Genomic DNA, 20532 nt, shown 5'->3' with positions numbered 1-20532 from the left:
TCTAAATTGACTTGACCCTCAACCCTACTGTACCTAATTACCTTGCTCTTATTCACATTTATTCTTAACTTTCTTCCTTCACACACTTTACCAAACTCAGTCACCAGCTTCTGCAGTTTCTCACATGAATCAGCCACCAGCGCTATATCATCAGCGAACAACAACTGACTCACCTTTCAAGCTCTCTCATCTCCCCCCAACAGACTTCATACTTCCCCTCTTTCCAAAACTCTTGCATTCACCTCCCAACAACCCCATCCAAAAACAAATTAACAACCATGAACATCACACACCCCTGCGCAAACCTAATTCCTGAGAACCAAACACTTTCCTCTCTTCCGACACGTACACATGCCTACATCCTCGATAAAAACTGTTCACTGCTTCAACAACTTGCCTCCCACACCATATATTCTTAATACCCCTTCCACAGAGCATCTCTATCAGCTCATCATATGCCTTCTCCAGATACCTAGAAAATTGCTACATACAAACGACATGTTGCCTTTTCTTCGTACCTTTCTCCACATTAATTCATTCACAAAAGCCATAAATCACAACATGATCCACACATCTTGACACTTCTGAACCGCGCTGCTACTTCCCCAATCTGCAAATACGTTCTATACTATCTATCCTACATATACTATTCGATATATATATATATTCTTATTCGTTATACTATATATATTTTTTTTTTTTTTTTTTTGCCGCTGTCTCCGCGTTTGCGAGGTGCGCAAGGAACAGACGACTAGAACTGGCCCAATCCACCTCCACACATAACATGCACTTGAGTACAATCACTGACAGCACGTTCAATCCCCGGTATACCACATCGTTCCATTACATCTCACTCTATTCTTGGCTCCTCTTTCCACCCTCTGCATGTTCATGGCCCCGATCTACAAATCTTTTTCACTCTCTTTCAACTACAATTGGTCTCCCTCTTCTCCTCGTTCCCTACCACCTCCGACACTATATCCTCATTGGTCAATTTTCTCACTCTTTCTCTCATGTGACCAAACCATTTCAAAACACCTTCTTCTGACTTTCTTATCCACGGCTCTTGTTATTTCCACAAATCTCCTTTCCTTACGTTACTTACTCGATCAACTCCACCTATCATCAACAACATTGTCCTAAACACTCTCATTTCAGCACTCTCCATACCTCTGCGCAATCAATTATCAATAGTCCACGCCTCGCAACATACAACATTGCTTGGAAACCCTCTTTTCTTCAAACATGACCACCTCTTTTCGCTTTCCGAGATAATGCTTCTCGACTCTCACTACACATCTCTTCAAGGCTCACCAGAATTGCTCTCGTCTTTATCGCACTATATACTCTTTACCCCTCTGCTCATAGTATCCCATATACCCTACCGCATCATTTTCTATTCTATCACCGTACTATAATATACTATCACTTTATATACGATCCTTATATATATTCCGCTCCTATACGCCTCTATATTTACTTATTCTTTTTTTTTTGCTCTTGTCACCCCCCCCGCTCGCGTCCGTCCCGCGTATTGCCGACGGCCTAGCGCAGGAATCAGACGAAAAAGAAATGGCCCAACACCCCAATACATCATGTATACGCACCATACAGTCCACAACGCAAATCTCTCTACATACTACACAGCTTTCCATCGGCTCGCTTCCCAGTAGCTCTCACTGACACTCGATCTCACTCATACATACTGTACAGCTCGCTACTCTCACACGGCTATACCCAACTCGATCACCTATGCTCTCCTATCATCATCTGCCTCCTTTCACACCTCCTGACATGTTAAGGCACACCGACGCACACACAATTCACTTTTTCAATCCATCTCTTCCACTCCCAATTTCGGTCTCCACTTTCGTTCTCCTAACCCCTGCAGACACACCGTATCATCCTTGGTCAATCTCTTCCTCACTACTTCCCTTCCATGTGCCACCAAAACATTTCAATCCTACACCCTCTTCTGCTCTCCTCACACAAACGCGCTCTTTTTATTCTCCAGATCCATTATCTCTTTCCAGGTCGTCTACTTACGCCATCCAACCACCTCCACACCACAAATCGCGTCCTCATAACATACATGTCCAGCAAATCCATCCTATGCGCACAACTCCTATACACTAGCCCGCAGCTCGCATAACCATACAACATTGTTGGAACCACTATCGCCTTCAAACACTCACTCATTTTTGTTTCCGAGACTAATGTCTAGACTTCACACATTCTTCTCAGGCACACAGATTTTTCGCCCCCTACACATCCTATGATCCACTTCCGACTCTACCATGGTTCCATCCTCTGCCAGATCCACTCAACATGATCTCTCTAAAACACTTTACTTCACGCCAGTTTTTCGCTCATTAAAACTTACTCTAAATACTGACTTGCCTCCAACCCTACTGTAATAATATACCTATGCACCTCTTATTCACATTTCATTTTACCACTTTCTTCCTTAACACACACCTTCCTTACCACTACACTCGTAACCAGCTTCTGCAAGTTTCTCACATACATTTTTCCCAAAGCAAACACCTGATCCACACATCCTCTACCCACTTCTGAAACCACACTGCTCTTCCCCAATCTGATCTCTGTACGTGCCTTCACCCTCTCAATCAATACCTCCCATATAATTACCAGAATACTCAACAAACTTAACCTCTGTAATTTGAGCACTCACTCTTATCCCCTTTGCCTTTGTACAATGGCACTATGCACGCATTCTGCCAATCCTCAGGCACCTCACCATGAGTCATACATACATAAATAACCTTACCAACCAGTCCATAATACAGTCACCCCCTTTTTTAATAAATTCCACTGAAATACCATCCAAACCTGCTGTCTTGCCGGCTTTCATCTTCCGCAAAGCTTTTACTACCTCTTCTCTGTTTACCAAATCATTTTCCCTAACCCTCTCACTTTGCACACCACCTCGACCAAAACACCCTATATCTGCCACTCTATCATCAAACACTCATATATATATATATGTATATATGATATATATATATATATATATATATATATATATATATATATATATATATATATATATATATATATATATATATATATATATATATATATATATATATATATATATATATATATATATATATATATATATATATATATATATATTATCCCTGGGGATAGGGGAGAAAGAATACTTCCAACGTATTCCCTGCGTGTCGTAGAAGGCGACTAAAAGGGGAGGGAGCGGGGGGCTGGAAATCCTCCCCTCTCGTTTTTTTTTTTAATTTTCCAAAAGAGGGAACAGAGAATTGCGCCAGGTGAGGGTATTCCCTCAAAGGCCCAGTCCTCTGTTCTTATCGCTACCTCGCTGATGCGGGAAATGGCGAATAGTTTGAAAGAAAAAAAGAAAGAAATATATATATATATATATATATATATATATATATATATATATATATATATATATATATATATATATATATATATATATATATATATATATATATATATATACATATATATATATATATATATATATATATATATATATATATATATATATATATATATATATATATATATATATATATATCATATATATATTTCTTTCTTTCATACTATTCGCCATTTCCCGCGATAGCGAGGTAGCGTTAAGAACAGAGGACTGGGCCTTTGAGGTAATATCCTCACCTGGCCCCCTTCTCTGTTCCTTCTTTTGGAAAATTGAAAAAAACGAGAGGGGAGGATTGCCAGTCCCCCGCTCCCTCCCCTTTTCCCGCTCCCTCCCCTTTTAGTCGTCTTCTACATATATATATGAGAGAGTAAGTGGTTGCTGAAAACACAAGAAATGGGCAGACACAGTTTAATGCTCAGCTCTCTGAAGAAGACACTGTTGGTCGCAATGTTAGAACATTAACCCATTCCTACCCATCTCCGTCTTTTCATCCACCACCTATAGTCTCATTTGTCACAGAGGTATTGTAGACACAAATATTATCAATGATTATTCCAAGACCTTTCTAAAGTTCCTGAAGCCCAAGGCTGTGTTGCTTACAGTAGGAGGGAAATGTAAACTCCTTTGGAGAGAGAAGTTTTTGATGAGACTGTAATAAAGCTTTGCCAAAGGTCACTTTTCACTCCCTGTGTAACCTCAAACAGGTGGTTCCAGTAACACCTATATGTATGTATGTACATATACATTTAAAGTTATACTTTATTTATAATAACAATAATACCATGTGTACGACACTGTACATAGCTAGGAGTCAAACTGATTGAAATACACCATATATATTTTTACTCCTTATTGCCTGTACTACAGTATCAACAATACACTTAATAGCACTTCAGAATTACTCTCTGCCCTCCAGAAATCATTTTCCTTTATAATTCCTCACATTCTGCCCAAGCTTCCTCTGCCAACATAAAATACTTGGAGGCCAGTTTACCCTTCATGCCTTCTGTTGCCAATTCTGCAGCCCAACTGAACATATCACCAGCTTTACTTGGATCCTTTGGAAGGCAAAAACCACCAGTTGAGTACATTGTTGCTTGTTTAGCCACTAGCTGGTACTGTGGGTCATGCATTGTACCATCAAAGTTACCATCCTCATCTTCTGAGTTCGTGCTCACCACTCTATCAAGCCACTGTACTGCCTTGCTCCAATCACGAGTCCTAGATGGTGGTAGACCAAGTCCAGTTTCATATGCCTCTGCAATGTAAATCATGGCAGCACGGTCCCTAGCCTCAGCAGCTGCCAACATGTAGTCAAACACTAATTCCTTGTCGTGCATGTTTTCATCTATCGCTAAATCTGGAAGAACGTCATGCTGTAGGCCAAGATGTAGTTGTGCCATATATATATATATATATTATCCGTGGGGATAGGGGAAAAGAATACTTCCCACGTATTCTCTGCGTGTCGTAGAAGGCGACTAAAAGGGGAGGGAGCGGGGGGCTGGAAATCCTCCCCTTCCGTTTTTTTTAGATTTTCCAAAAGAAGGAACAGAGAAGGAGGCCAGGTGAGGATTTTTCCTTAAAGGCCCAGTCCTCTGTTCTTAACGCTACCTCGCTAACGCGGGAAAGGGCGAATAGTTTGAAAGAAAGAAAAAGATATATATATATATATATATATATATATATATATATATATATATATATATATATATATATATATATATACATATATATATATATATATATATATATATATATATATATATATATATATATATATATTTATATATAAGTTTGTTGAGTATTCCTGGTAAATTATATGGGAGGGTATTGATTGAGAGGGTGAAGGCATGTACAGAGCATCAGATTGGGGAAGACCAGTGTGGTTTCAGAAGTGGTAGAGGATGTGTGGATCAGGTGTTTGCTTTGAAGAATGTATGTGAGAAATACTTAGAAAAGGAAATGGATTTGTATGTAGCATTTATGGATCTGGAGAAGGCATATGATAGAGTTGATAGAGATGCTCTGTGGAAGGTATTAAGAATATATGGTGTGGGAGGCAAGTTGTTAGAAGCAGTGAAAAGTTTTTATCGAGGATGTAAGACATGTGTACGTATAGGAAGAGAGGAAAGTGATTGGTTCTCAGTGAATGTAGGTTTGCGGCAGGGGTGTGTGATGTCTCCATGGTTGTTTAATTTGTTTATGGATGGGGTTGTTAGGGAGGTAAATGCAAGAGTTTTGGAAAGAGGGGCAAGTATGAAGACTGTTGGGGATGAGAGAGCTTGGGAAGTGAGTCAGTTGTTGTTCGCTGATGATACAGCGCTGGTGGCTGATTCATGTGAGAAACTGCAGAAGCTGGTGACTGAGTTTGGTAAAGTGTCTGAAAGAAGAAAGTTAAGAGTAAATGTGAATAAGAGCAAGGTTATTAGGTACTGTAGGGTTGAGGGTCAAGTCAATTGGGAGGTAAGTTTGGATGGAGAAAAACTGGAGGAAGTAAATTGTTTTAGATATCTGGGAGTGGATCTGGCAGCGGATGGAACCATGGAAGCGGAAGTGGATCATAGGGTGGGGGAGGGGGCGAAAATTCTGGGAGCCTTGAAGAATGTGTGGAAGTCGAGAACATTATCTCGGAAAGCAAAAATGGGTATGTTTGAAAGAATAGTGGTTCCAACAATGTTGTATGGTTACGAGGCGTGGGCTATGGATAGAGTTGTGCGCAGGAGGATTGATGTGCTGGAAATGAGATGTTTGAGGACAATGTGTGGTGTGAGGTGGTTTGATGGAGTAAGTAACGTAAGGGTAAGAGAGATGTGTGGAAATAAAAAGAGCGTGGTTGAGAGAGCAGAAGAGGTTGTTTTGAAATGGTTTGGGCACATGGAGAGAATGAATGAGGAAAGATTGACCAAGAGGATATATGTGTCGCAGGTGGAGGGAACGAGGAGAAGAGGGAGACCAAATTGGAGGTGGAAAGATGGAGTGAAAAAGATTTTGTGTGATCGGGGCCTGAACATGCAGGAGGGTGAAAGGAGGGCAAGGAATAGAGTGAATTGGATCGATGTGGTATGCCGGGGTTGACGTGCTGTCAGTGGATTGAATCAAGGCATGTGAAGCGTCTGGGGTAAACCATGGAAAGCTGTGTAGGTATGTATATTTGCGTGTGTGGACGTATGTATATACATGTGTATGGGGGTGGGTTGGGCCATTTCTTTCGTCTGTTTCCTTGCGCTACCTCGCAAACGCGGGAGACAGCGGCAAAAAAAAAAAAAAAATATATATATATATATATATATATATATATATATATATATATATATATATATATATATATATATATATATTCTTATTTTTTACATACTTTGTCGCTGTCTCCCGCGTTAACGAGGTAGTGGAAGGAAACAAACGAAAGAACGGCCCAACTCACTCACATACAGATATATGTACATAAACGTCCACATACGCACATATACATACCTATACATTTCAACGTATACATACATATACATGCACAGACATATACATATATACACATGTACATATTCATACATGCTGCCTTTATCCATTCCCGCCGCCATCCCGCCACACATGGAATGGCACCCCTTCCCCGAGCATGCGCGCGAGGTAGCGCTAGGAAAAGACAAGAAAGGCCACATTCGTTCACACTCAGTCTTTAGCTGTCATGTGTAATATATATATATATATATATATATATATATATATATATATAGAGAGAGAGAGAGAGAGAGAGAGAGAGAGAGAGAGAGAGAGCATTGTGTTTATTATGTGATTCGTTGCATCGACTTACAGAGTAGGAGAATATGCATTGGATTACTGTGTCATGTGTGTCTTGACGTGATAAATCCTGGGAAGCAGGTAAAGTTAATGTGGGATCACAGCTTAGGATGGGGAAGGTGTTCAGGAGGAGGACTGGTAAATTATCGGCGTGAGACGCCTGGATGTTGATAGCGTGTGAGTGCAGATGAATTATGTGGAGCGAGAGAGAGTCATTTTGTTAAACATGACCTCTATGCTGCCTACAGAGCCGTGAGTCTTGCAGACCAACCACTCTGGTCGTCTATGTGAGCATGATTGATGATAATACTGTGCTGTATTATTGTGGCTGTAGAAGTTGTTGGGTTGGTTACCTTACATAGATATATATGGCCAGGTCGACCAGATAAACGGGTGGTTTTTGGTAGTACAAGATAATGTTGCTGAGGAGACTTTTGAACATAGTAGCAGGCATGGTTGTCTGGGGGATGTGAAGGATTCTCGCCAGATGGTAATGATGATAGTATTGATATCACTGTGTAACACGAACGAAGAACTGGCGGAAACTAGAATGAGAAACCTTTCTCCTAAGTTCTACACAACTTTGATTGTTGTATGGCATTTTTTGCGTTCGTTGTGACGGCACGAGTAACTAAATGTCTTATAATTGCCATCTTATTAACGTTTTACCCCAGCCTAAGCCAGGTGCCCGACTTATCGACCAACCATTAGGGGAGGACGAACAGCTGGGCTGACTGCAGGACCAGGTTTCGAAACTATGGGCTCTATCCTGGGAGGTTCGTGAATGCGCCACGGTCAGCAACGCTAACCACTGCACCATAGTTGTAAGATGAAGGAAGGAGTAAGAGACTTAGTCACTGTTAACTCTTAAGGATGAAAGCTCTAGATGGGAAAGATCTCTAAGCTTGGGCAACAAACTTCTACTTAAGTTCTAAGGATGCTGACTGTTAAATGAGAACACATATACGACTCATACGTCCTGACGAGAGGATTCCCATCCTTGTCAGCGTTTTCCAGTGGACGCTGGTAATACTTCACAACATTTGTGCTAAAGAAACACAGAGAAAGAAAGAAAGCAATAAACAGGCATGGATCCCGTTTCCCTTTCTCTGAAAATTGACATGTCGCATCGCTTACGGTTATAGAACCTGATTTGCTTTGTAAAGATAACACAATCTAGTCGGTGGCAATTCTATTTCCATCGCCAGGATGGATGTGTTTCTTTTCTTTTTGAGTGTAGGGAAGCTGAGGGCGAGAGTTAGGTTGGGGGAAAAGAAAACGATGTTGCAATGCATTCCTGGCCATACCTGAGGTGTTTATCCTTCCCTGGTCGATACATGAGTACCTGCCTTAGGCTGGAGTGTGTGTAATGAAAAGATTGTTACATAGATTGATAGATAAGTAATGGTTTATTGGATTTAGGCAGCCATTCGGCTGATGGAAAGACACAGATGAGGTATAATAGATGTTACACAGCTGGGAGGTTACGACAGAAGTTAACTAATCATCAAAGAACTTAAGATCAGGTGGGCTGGATACGTCCACGATGTGGATGAGGACATGAGTGAGGTACATCTACATAGCCTGGGTGGCAGATATACAGGAAGGTTTACTGAACATTAAGTGATGAACAGTTACTGCTAATACAGTACCTAACCTGCCGTATAACTTGACTAACAGATAACTAAGTAGTTCACCAGCTCAGCTGTACACTTGTTCATGACTTGTTTATGACGTTCACAATGGGAGGTACAGGACTGTCCTTATACGTGTCTGTACGAACTCTGGCACAAGTCGATCATGGTGATGGACGGCGGTCTGTGGGGGTAGGGTGTCGGGGTGAGGGAGGTGCCAGCATTTTATTGCCAAACTACCGTGTGAGCTGCTGGTGTTGGTCAGAGAGGGTGGTCAGATGTGTGTGTGTGTGTGTGTGTGTGTGTGTGTGTGTGTGTGTGTGTGTGTGTGTGTGTGTGTGTTTATACACATTTAGGAGTAAAGACTTGGTAAATACTTATGCAAGGTTGAGAGACGTGGTAACACCAAGGTAAACACTCTCCCTGTAACACAGACAAACACACAGACACACACACACACACAGACACACACACACACACACACACACACACACACACACACACACACACACACACACACACATCTAAGGGGCCAGCAGCCGGCACATTAAGGCCAGCAACAGCTTAGTAGGAAGCTGTTTGACACTGACATATGACACATTGCCCCTTACCCCTCTCCATATTTTTGTATCCCTTCTACCCCCCCCCCCCCCCTTTGTCGTCGCTGCTGCCCTTCCTGTGTCACTACTGCCTCTCTTGCCCCTCCTGTGTCACTACTGCCTCTCTTGCCCCTCCTGGGTCACTATTGCTCCTCCTGCTCACCTATTTTCCATTCTGCCTTGCCTCCCCCTCCGTATTTCCTCCTGTCCTTCTGTTAATCGTAATGCCCTCCCACTGTGCCACCCACCCATCCCGTCCCTCTGTTATCCTCGCTGTCCCTCTGCGGTCCCTACTGCCTCTCCGTTGTCCCTACAATCCTTTCTGACTCTCTGTTGCTCCCCCTGCCCCTCTGTTACTCCCACTGCCTCTCCGTTATCTCTCCTGTACCTCTGTTTTTCAACAGCCTTTCTGTCGTCCCTCCGACCACTCCTCTCTCCCACCTGCCTCTCCAAACTCACTACAATCCCTCGACTTTTCGACTTTCTATACCACGCTTTATAGTTTCATCCCACACTTTTTAACCTAGTGCTTCCCTTCCTCAACTCACCCAACCATTGCTAACTTTGTCCTACACTTTCCAACCTTTCCTACTCTCGCACACCTCCTACACCCACTTCAGCTTTTTCTATCAGCCAATCCTTTTTCATTTGGTTTCCATCCTCCTCTTTTACCCTCTAGCCTTAATGGTGTCTCCCTTTATTCTTTCTTAACGTCATCTTTTTTTCTCATGAGAACAACTTGGGATTATTTAAAGACCTCTTACTAATTTCTTTTTTCCCCATCAGACAACGTAAGTAAATCTCGAGACCGTTTTCTATGTTCTTTAAGTCTTTTTGATCCCCTGGGAACTGGTCCAGGACAAATCAAAGAAAACTTGCATTTCTCTCTATCATTGTCTGGCCATCTGGAAATAACAACCAGATAAAGCAAAGACCTCCTGTCCTTTTCTTTCTACTTCTATAACCAGTTGAACACAACTTCAGCACAAGCCAGGAGCCTCCTGTCCTTTTCTGTCTCCCTGTATGACCAGATGTACACAGCCTCATGACGATTTAAGAACCTCCATCCCTTTTCTTTCTCCCTTTAAGACCAGTAGGACACAACCCTTGGACAGATCAAGAACCTTCTCTCTTCTCCCTCCTTTTTTTGTTGACCCCCTGGGAAGAAAACGTCAGGACAAAACATAAACTAAACAAGTGTCAACCAACTGTTCCAAACGTGATCATAACATTCACTTCCCAACTTTACTCCCATGTTTCCTTTGTCTATTGATCGATTATTTCCCAACCTTGTTCCGTTTTAACACCTCTGAAGCCCCCCCCCTCCCCCCCCTCTCTCTCTCTCTCTCTCTCTCTCTCTCTCTCTCTCTCTCTCTCTCTCTCTCTCTCTCTCTCTCTCTCTCTCTCTCTCTCTCTCTCTAACAATAAAGGGGCAGAACTCTTTGCAAAGACAATCAAAGATCAATTTGTTTTACAAGTGCGGGGGAAACATTTTCGTTGAGACCCGGTAGGTGTCGATGTGTTGACCACACCAAACGGGGTGGGTGAAGTCAGGTCGGGTCATATCGCATGTCACACAAGGGAGGTCAGATCGAAACCTCACCCTACCCCACCAGACAGTGACGTCAGGGATGTAGGTCATGGGGTTGCTTCATACCTAGGTCCCAAAATAACCGGTCACCAAACCATACCACCAGTCTCCTACAGAAATCACTTAAAGACATGATAAGGACTTTACATGAATATGAGAGCCATCCGAAACAAAATAGCTGAATTGCATTGTTTGGTAAACAGTGAACACGTTGGTATCAGTACCATAACAGAAACATTCCTGAGCACGTAAACAATGATCTCATTAACGAGTAGTACAATCTACCAGACTACAAATTATTTGTGTGTAAAATTTTACCTAATTCCATCGAAATTCAGACTACAACATCTGCTGTTGACCTCTTGTATATGCAGGTTAACACAGAATCTTCCAAGCTTCACATAAACGTCGTTTATAGACGTGCTAGTAAGCCAGCAGATAACAACACTCATGTACGAGAATTTACAACGAACAATACAGGATCTTGATCATTGTTAGGGAATTAAGTCTTCCAGATATTAACTGGCAAGCTATCACAGGTGTAGAGAGTGAATCTGCTAAACTTATTAACTTTATCGAAAACAATTTTCTCTCCCAAACCGCCATCGAGCCGACGAGGGAACCTAATATACTTGATTTAGTTCTTGCATCCCAGGAGTTCTTAGTAACTAATACCCATGTTGGAGAACATCTAGGTACTTGTGACCATAACATGGTTAGGTTCGACATAAATATCAAAACCGACTCCCTTAAAACCAGTACTGTTATTACCCCAGACTTTAAAAGGGTGGATTATAATGGGCTGGGCGACACATTAAAGTGTCTCACCGTTGTTGGTTCGCCCAGAGGAATTATGCATTATCAAGTCACATTCATTCCCATGCAAGACAGAAACAATAAAACCAACAAGCCTGAATGGTACGGCCAAGATATTGCAAGACCTATACGGCACAGAAATAAATTCCCTAAGCTTAAGAAATCGGACAGTGGCTCAGGTATTGCAACGCAATATAACACAATCAGAAAACAAGTGAAATTTCTTATCAAAAATGCCAAGAGAGAGTATGAGGTAAGTATTGCAAGAGATAGTAATAGAGATCCTAAAATAAGAAACATAAGGAGTGGAATAGAACCCATAGTAAATCAGAATGGGGGAACTCATTGTAGATGATAAAGGCATAGCAACAACCCTGAACAGGTTCTTCAGTTCTGTTTCTGCGTTAGAAAGCAACGACACGAATTTGGAGACAAACAAACAGGACTCACACGATACAAGGATTCACCTTCACAGAGAAGTACTAAAACAAATAGATATGTTGAAGCCTGAAAAAAGAAGTTCTGATCGTTTCTATCCACGAGTGATGAAAAACGTCAAACACGAAATTGCTGGACCGTTAACCTATATTTTCAATAAATCGCTCCAGGATGGAATAGTCTCACAGGAGTGAAGACTTGCAGACGTCACTTCTGTGTATGAAAAGGAAAGCCGCGAATTCTCTGGTAATTGCAGTCCTATTAGCCTCACATCAGTTATATGTAAACTTCTAGATTCGATTATTAGAGATAAAATCGTAGCCTATGCGGAACGATACAGCATGATCAATAACACACAACAGGTCATGCATTACAAACCTTGAATTTTATCATACATTATTCAATACCCACGCCATGACAAGAACAATGGATATGATATTTCTGGACTTCCAAAAAGCATTCAACAAAGTTCCCCCACGTTAAATTGATGCACAAAGTCCGGGCCTTAGGGATTACTGGTTGCATAGGAAATTGGAGAGGTCTGGTTACGTGATAGAAAGCAACGAGTCGTAATGAAAGGAGAATCATCACTGTGGTCATCCGTTACTAGTGGAGTACCCCGGGGATCTCTACTTGGGCCTAAACTTTTCATCATCTATGTTAATGATATTGACGTAGGGCTGAGTAACCTAGTGTCTAAATTTGAAGACAACGCAAAGGTCGGCAGTGCCATATCAAATGAAGATAATAGACTAAGATTACATGAAGATCTAGATAAAATAGCTGAATTTTCTAGTAAATCGCAAGTGGCAGTTAACGTCAATAAATGTCAGCTGTTACAAGTTTAAGAATTGATGAGCCACAAGATAAAGGACATCCCAAGTATGAGAGATCTAGGGGTCACCGTCTCCAATAACTTCAAAGCCTCCCAGCGTTGTAATGAAGTTGCCAAGAAAGCTAATAAGATGTTAGGATATGTATACAGAACTCTTAAGTACAATCTTTAAGTACTTAAGCCTAGTTAGAGTTTTGGATCCCACTCCGTTTAGTGACGACATTAACAGCAATCAGTGCAGAGGAGATTAACTAAATCGATTCCCTCCTTGCGTAGCAGATCTTATGAGGAAAGGCTGTGAGAATTAATCTTGTTCTACCTAACTAAGAGGAGCCTTAAGGGTAAATTGACAAAATGTTTCAAAATACTTGAAGGATTCAACAACGTTGATATTGATCATTTCGCTACAGTGGCGCTAGCATTACCGACGAGAGAAAACGGATGAAAACTTAGAGGTCACCGAGTCAGTCTGGACTGTATGAAATATTTGTTTACCATTGACATTATTGATGCGTGTAAAAAGCTCCCAGAAAATGCTGTTCTTAGTAACACCCGTAATTTCTTCAAAATGAGGCTTGATCGTCATTTGTCACTCTCCGGTATTGAATAATTCATTCAATCAGTTTGAATGGAGAAAAACTGGAGGAGGTGAAGTGTTTTAGATGTCTGGGAGTGGATTTGGCAGTGGATGGAACCATGGAAGCGGAAGTGAGTCACAGAGTGGGGGGAGGGGGCGAAAGATCTGGGAGCGTTGAAAAATGTATGGAAGGCGAGAACATTATTTCGGAAAGCAAAAATGGGTATGTTTGAAGGAATAGTGGTTCTAACAATGTTATATGGTTGCGAGGCGTGGGACATAGATAAAGTGCGGAGGAGGGTGGAAGTGGTGGAAATGAGATGTTTGAGGACAATATGTGGTGTGAGGTGGTTTGATCGAGTAAGTAATGAAAGGGTAAGAGAGATGTGTGGGAATAAAAAGAGTATGGTTGAGAGACCATAAGACGGTATTTTGGAATGGTTTGGTCCCATGGAGAGAATTAGTGAGGAAAGGTTGACAAAGAGGACATATGTGTCAGAGGAGAAGTGGGAAACTAAATTGGAGATGGAAAGATGGAGTGAAAAAGACTTTGAGCGATCGGGGCCTGAGCATGCAGGAGGGTGAAAGGCGTGCAAGGAAAAGAGTGAATTGGAGCGATGTGGTATACTCTGGTCGACGTGCTGTCACTGGATTGATACAGGGCATGCGAAGCGTCTGGGGTGTGGAAAGGAAACTGTGGTTTCGGTGCATTATACATGACAGTTAGAGATTGAATGTGAACGAATGTGGCCTTTGTTGTTCTCCTAATGCTACCTTGCGCGCATGATGGCTTGCGCAAAAGATGCTTGTGCCATGAGAATCGTGGGAGGTGGGCAGATTAGAAAGGACAGTGGGTGGTTGGATGAAGAAGTAAGATTGTTAGTGAAAGAGAAGAGGGAGGTATTTGGATGATTTTCGCAGGGAAATAGAGCAAATGACTGGGAAATGTATAAAAGCAAGAGGCACGAGGTCAAGAGAAAGGTGCAAGAGGTGAAAAAAGGGCAAATGAGAGTTGGAGTGAGAGAGTATCATTAAATTTTGGGACGAATAAAAAGATGTTTTGTAAGGAGGTAAATAAAGTGCGTAAGACAAGAGAATAAATGGGAACATCGGTGAAGGGGGCTAGTGGGCTGGTAATAACAGGTAGTGGTGATGTGAGGAGATGGAGTGAGTCCTTTGAAGGTTTGTTGAATGTGTTTGATGATAGAGTGGCAGATGTAAGATGTTTTGGTCGAGGTGGTTTGCGAAGTCAGAGGGTCAGGGAGAATGATTTGGTAAATATAGAAAAGGTAGTGAAAGCTTTGCGGAAGCCAGCAAGGCGGCGGGTTTGGATGGTATTGCAGAGGAATTTATTAAAAAAGGAGGTGACTGTGTTGTTGACTGGTTGGTGAGGATATTCAGTGTGTGTATGGCCCGTGGTGAAGTGCCTGAGGATTGGCGGAATGTATGCATAGTGCCAGTGAACAAAGGTAAAGGGTATAAAGGTGAGTGTTCCAATTACAGAGGTATAAGTTTGTTGAGTATTCCTGGGAAATTATATTGGAGCGTATTGAATGAGAGGATGAAGTCATGTACAGAGAATCAGACTGGGGAAGAGCAGTGTGGCTTCAGAAGTGGTAGAGGATGTGTGGATCAGGTGTTTGCTTTGAAGAATGTATGTGAGAAATACTTAGAAAAACAAATGGATTTGTATGTAGCATTTATGGATCTGGAGAAGGGATACGATAGAGTTGATAGAGATGCTAAGTGGAAGGTATTAAGAGTATATGGTGTAGAAGACAAGTTCCTAGAAGCAGTGAAATGTTTCTATCGAGAATGTAAGACATGTGTACGAGTAGGAAGAGAGGAAAGTGATATGTTCGCAGTGAATGTCGTTCTCAGTGAATGTCGGTTTGCGTTAGGGGTGATGTCTCCATGATTGTTTAATTTGTTTATGGATGGGGTTGTTAGGGAGGTGAATGCAAGAGTTTTGGAGAGAGGGGCATGTATGCAGTCAGTTATGGATGAGAGGGCTTGGGAAGTGAGTCAGTTCTTGTTCGCTGATGATACTGCGCTGATGGCTGATTCGGGTGAGAAACTGCAGAATCTGGTCAATCCATTGACAGCACGTCGACCCCGGTATACCACACCGTTCCAGTTCACTTTATTCCTTGCATGTTCAAGCCCTAATCACTCAAAATCTTTTTCACTCCATCTTTCCACCTCCAATTTGGTCTCCCACTTCTCGTTCCACCCACCTCTAACACATATATCCCCTAGGTCAATCTTTCCTCACTCATTCTCTCCATGTGACCAAACCATTTCCAAACACCTTCTTCTGCTCTCTCAACCACACTCTTTTTATTACCACACAACTCTCTTACCCTTACATTACTTACTCGATCAAACCACCTTACACCACATATTGTCCTCAAACATCTCATTTCCAGCACATCCACCCTCTTCCGCACAACTCTGTCTATAGCCCACGCCTCGCAACCATATAACATTGTTGGAACCACTATTCCTTCAAACATACCCATTTTTGCTTTCCGAGATAATGTTCTCGACTTCCACACATTCTTCAACGCTCCCAGAACTTTCGCCCCCTCCCGCACCCTATGATTCACTTCCGCTTCCATGGTTCCATCCGCTGCCAAATCCACTCCCAGATATCTAAAACACTTCACTTCCTCCAGTTTCTCTCCATTCAAACTTACCTCCCAATTGCCTTGTCACTCAACCCTACTGTACCTAATAACCTTGCTTTTATTCACATTTACTCTCAGCTTTCTTCTTTCACACACTGCCAAACTCAGTCACCAGCTTCTGCATATTCTCACACGAATCAGCCACCACCGCTGTATCATCAGCGAACAAGAACTGACTCACTTCGCAAGCCCTCTCATCCATAACTGACTGCATACATGCCCCTCTCTCCAAAACTCTTGCATTCACCTCCCTAACAGGCTCATCCATAAGCAAATTAAACAACCATGGAGACATCACACAACCCTGCCGCAAACCTACATTCACTGAGAACCAATCACTTCCCTCTCTTCCTACACGTACACATGCCTTACATCCTCGATAAAACCTTTTCACTGCTTCTAACAACTTGCCTCCCACACCATATATTCTTCATACCTTCCACAGAGCATCTCTATCAACTCTAGCATATGCCTTCTCCAGATACATAAATACTACATACAAATCCATTTGCTTTTCTAAGTATTTCTCACATACATTCTTCAAAGCAAACACCTGATCCACACATCCTCTACCACTTCTGAAACCAGGCTGCTCTTTCCCAATCTGATGCTCTGTACATGCCTTTACCCTCTCAATCAATACCCTCCCATATAATTCACCAGGAATACTCAACAAACGTACACCTCTATAATTTGAGCACTCACTTTTATCGCCTTTGCCTTTGTACAATGGCACTATGCAAGCATTACGCCAATCCTCAGGCACCTCACCATGAGTTATACATACATTGAATAGCCTTATCAACCAGTCAACCATACAGTCACCCCCTTTTTTAATAAATTCCACTGCAATACCATCCAAACCTGCTGCCTTACCGGCTTTCATCTTCAGCAAAGCTTTTACTACCTCTTCTCTGTTTATAAAATCATTTTCCCTAACCCTCTCACTTTGCACACCACCTCGACCAAAATACCCTATATCTGCCACTCTATCATCAAACACATTCAACAAACCTTTAAATACTCACTACATCTGCTTCTCACATCGTCACTACTTGTTATCAACTCCCCATTAGCCCCCTTCACTGAAGTTCCCATTGATTCCCTTTTCTTACGCACTGTATTTCCCTCCTTCCTAAACATTTTTTTTTTCTTTTTTTTTTTTCTTTGTCGCTGTCTCCCGCGTTTGCGAGATAGCGCAAGGAAACAGACGAAAGAAATGGCTCAACCCACCCCCATACACATGTATATACACACGTCCACACACACAAATATACATACCTACACAGCTTTCCATGGCTTAACCCAGACGCTTCACATGCCTTGATTCAATCCACTGACAGCACGTCAACCCCGGTATACCAATTCGCTCCAATTCACTCTATTCCTTGCCCTCCTTTCACCCTCCTGCATGTTCAGGCCCCGATCACACAAAATCTTTTTCACTCCATCTTTCCACCTCCAATTTGGTCTCCCTCTTCTCCTCGTTCCCTCCACCTCCGACACATATATTCTCTTGGTCAATCTTTCCTCACTCATTCCCTCCATGTGCCCGAACCATTTCAAAACACCCTCTTCTGCTCTCTCAACCACGCTCTTTTTATTTCCACACATCTCTCTTATCCTTACGTTACTTACTCGATCAAACCACCTCACACCACATATTGTCCTCAAACATCTCATTTCCAGCACATCCATCCTCCTGCGCACAACTCTATCCATAGCCCACGTCTCGCAACCATACAACATTGTTGGAACCACTATTCCTTCAAACATACCCATTTTTGCTTTCCGAGATAATGTTCTCGACTTCCATACATTCTTCAAGGCTCCCAGAATTTTCGCCCCCTCCCCCACCCTATGATCCACTTCCGCTTCCATGGTTCCATCCGCTGACAGATCCACTCCCAGATATCTAAAACACTTCACTTCCTCCAGTTTTTCTCCATTCAAACTCACCTCCCAATTGACTTTACCCTCAACCCTACTGTACCTAATAACCTTGCTCTTATTCACATTTACTCTTAACTTTCTTCTTTCACACACTTTACCAAACTCAGTCACCTGCTTCTGCAGTTTCTCACATGAATCAGCCACCAGCGCTGTATCATCAGCGAACAACAACTGACTCACTTCCCAAGCTCTCTCATCTTTTTATTCTCCCTAAATTTAATGATACTCTCTCACCTTAACTCTCATTTGCCCTCTTTTTCACCTCTTGCACCTTTCTCTTGACCTCCTTCCTCTTTCTTTTACTCATCTCCCACTCATTTGCATTATTTCCCTGCAAGAATCGTCCAAATGCCTCTCTCTTCTATTTCACTAACAATGTTTCTTCTTCATCCTAAAACTCACAACCCTTTTTAATCTACCCACCTCCCACGCTTCTCATGACACAAGCATCTTTTGCGCAAGCCATTACTACTTCCCTAAATACATCCCATTCTTCCCCCACTTCCCTTATCTCCTTTGTTCTCACCTTTTTCCATTCTGTACTCATTTTCTCCTGGTACTTCCTCACACAAGTCTCCTTCACAAGCTCACTTACTCTCACCACTCTTTTCACCCCAACATTCTCTCCTCTTTTCTGAAAACCTCTACAAATCTTCACCTTCGCCTCCACAAGATAATGATCAGACATCCCTCCAGTTGCACCTCTCAGCACATTAACATCCAAAAGTCTCTCCTTCGCGCGCCTGTCAATTAACACGTAATCCAATAACGCTCTCTGGCCATCTCTCCTCCTCACATACGTATACTTATTTATATCTCTCTTTTTAACCAGATATTCCCAATCACATTCCTTTTTCAGCACATAAATCTACAAGCTCTTCATCATTTCCATTTACAACACTGAACACCCCATGTGCACTAATTATTCCCTCAACTGCCATATTACTCACTCTTGCATTCAATTCACCCATCACTATAACCCGGTCTCGTGTGTCAAAACTGCTAACACACTCACTCAGCTGCTCCCAAAACACTTGCCTCTCATGATCTTTCTTCTCATGCCCAGGTACATATGCACCAATAATCACCCATCTCTCTTCATCTACTTTCAGTTTTACGCAAATCAATCTAGAGTTTACTTTCTTACACTCTATCACGTAATCCCACAACTCCTGTTTCAGGAGTAGTGCTACTCCCTCCCTTGCTCTTGGCCTCTCACTAACCCCTGACTTTACTCCCAAGACATTCCCAAACCACTCTTCCCCTTTACCCTTGAGCTTCGTTTCACTCAGAGCCAAAATATCCAGGTTCCTTTCTTCAAACATACCACCTATCTCTCCTTTTTTCTTATCTTGGTTACATCCACACACATTTAGACACCCCAATCTGAGCCTTCGAGGAGGATGAGCACTTCCCGCGTGACTCCTTCTGTTTCCCCTATTAGAAAGTTAAAATACAAGGAGGGGAGGGTTTACAGCCCCCCGCTCCCGTCCCCTTTAGTCGCCTTGTACGACACGTGAGGAATGCGTGGGAAGTATTTTTTCTCCATATCCCCCGGAATATATATATATATATATATATATATATATATATATATATATATATATATATATATATATATATATATATATATATATATATATACACATTGCCCCTAGGGATAGGGGAGAAAGAATACTTTCCACGTATTGCCTGTGTGTCGTAGAAGGGGACGGGGGAACTGTGGACGTGGGGGGGGGGAAACATCCCCTCCTGTTTTACTTTTCCAAAAGTGAGAAAAGAGAAGGGGGCCAAGTGAGGCTTTTCCCCTTTAATGTGCTCCTTTCTCGCTGTATTCGTTGGCATATTTCTTCTACTTTTCGTCTTCAGGACCATATCTACTCACTGTTTTGTGGCTTTTAATGACTATTCTTGTGCCTCTTTTAGTCTTAATTTTCTTATGAAGGCGATTTAATTCCTTATGCAGGAAATCGTTTATCATGTTTAAGGGATTCAGTCATTGTACGTAGAAGCTTCAGTCATCATACTCATGGAATTCAGTTATCCTACTCAAGGGATTCAGCTATCGTACCCAAGTGTTTCAGTTCTCGTACTCAACGAATTCAGTCATCGTATCCCTTCAGTACGAAGGGTTTGATGTAACTCTCCGGGGGTTCCAG

At 42.1% G+C, this 20532-nt stretch overlaps 1 protein-coding gene across 1 annotated transcript; it reads right to left on the bottom strand.

The window, feature by feature from the left end:
* Nucleotides 1-4377: 4377 nt before the first annotated feature.
* Nucleotides 4378-4788, bottom strand: LOC139754428 (eukaryotic elongation factor 2 kinase-like). The gene has a single exon (XM_071671705.1). The coding sequence runs from the start codon at nucleotides 4786-4788 to the stop codon at nucleotides 4378-4380; it is 411 nt and encodes a 136-aa protein (XP_071527806.1).
* Between the last annotated feature and the right edge of the window lie 15744 nt (nucleotides 4789-20532).

The sequence above is a fragment of the Panulirus ornatus genome, chromosome 17 (assembly GCF_036320965.1).
Source record: "Panulirus ornatus isolate Po-2019 chromosome 17, ASM3632096v1, whole genome shotgun sequence".
NCBI lineage: Eukaryota > Metazoa > Arthropoda > Malacostraca > Decapoda > Palinuridae > Panulirus > Panulirus ornatus.
The sequence above is the reverse complement of the archived record's forward strand: the minus strand, read 5'-3'. Positions and strand labels throughout refer to the sequence as shown.

What these genes read in the sequence shown, in the direction of transcription:
- LOC139754428 (XM_071671705.1), bottom strand. Translation starts at nt 4,788, where the DNA reads ATGCACGACAAGGAATTAGTGTTTGACTACATGTTGGCAGCTGCTGAG.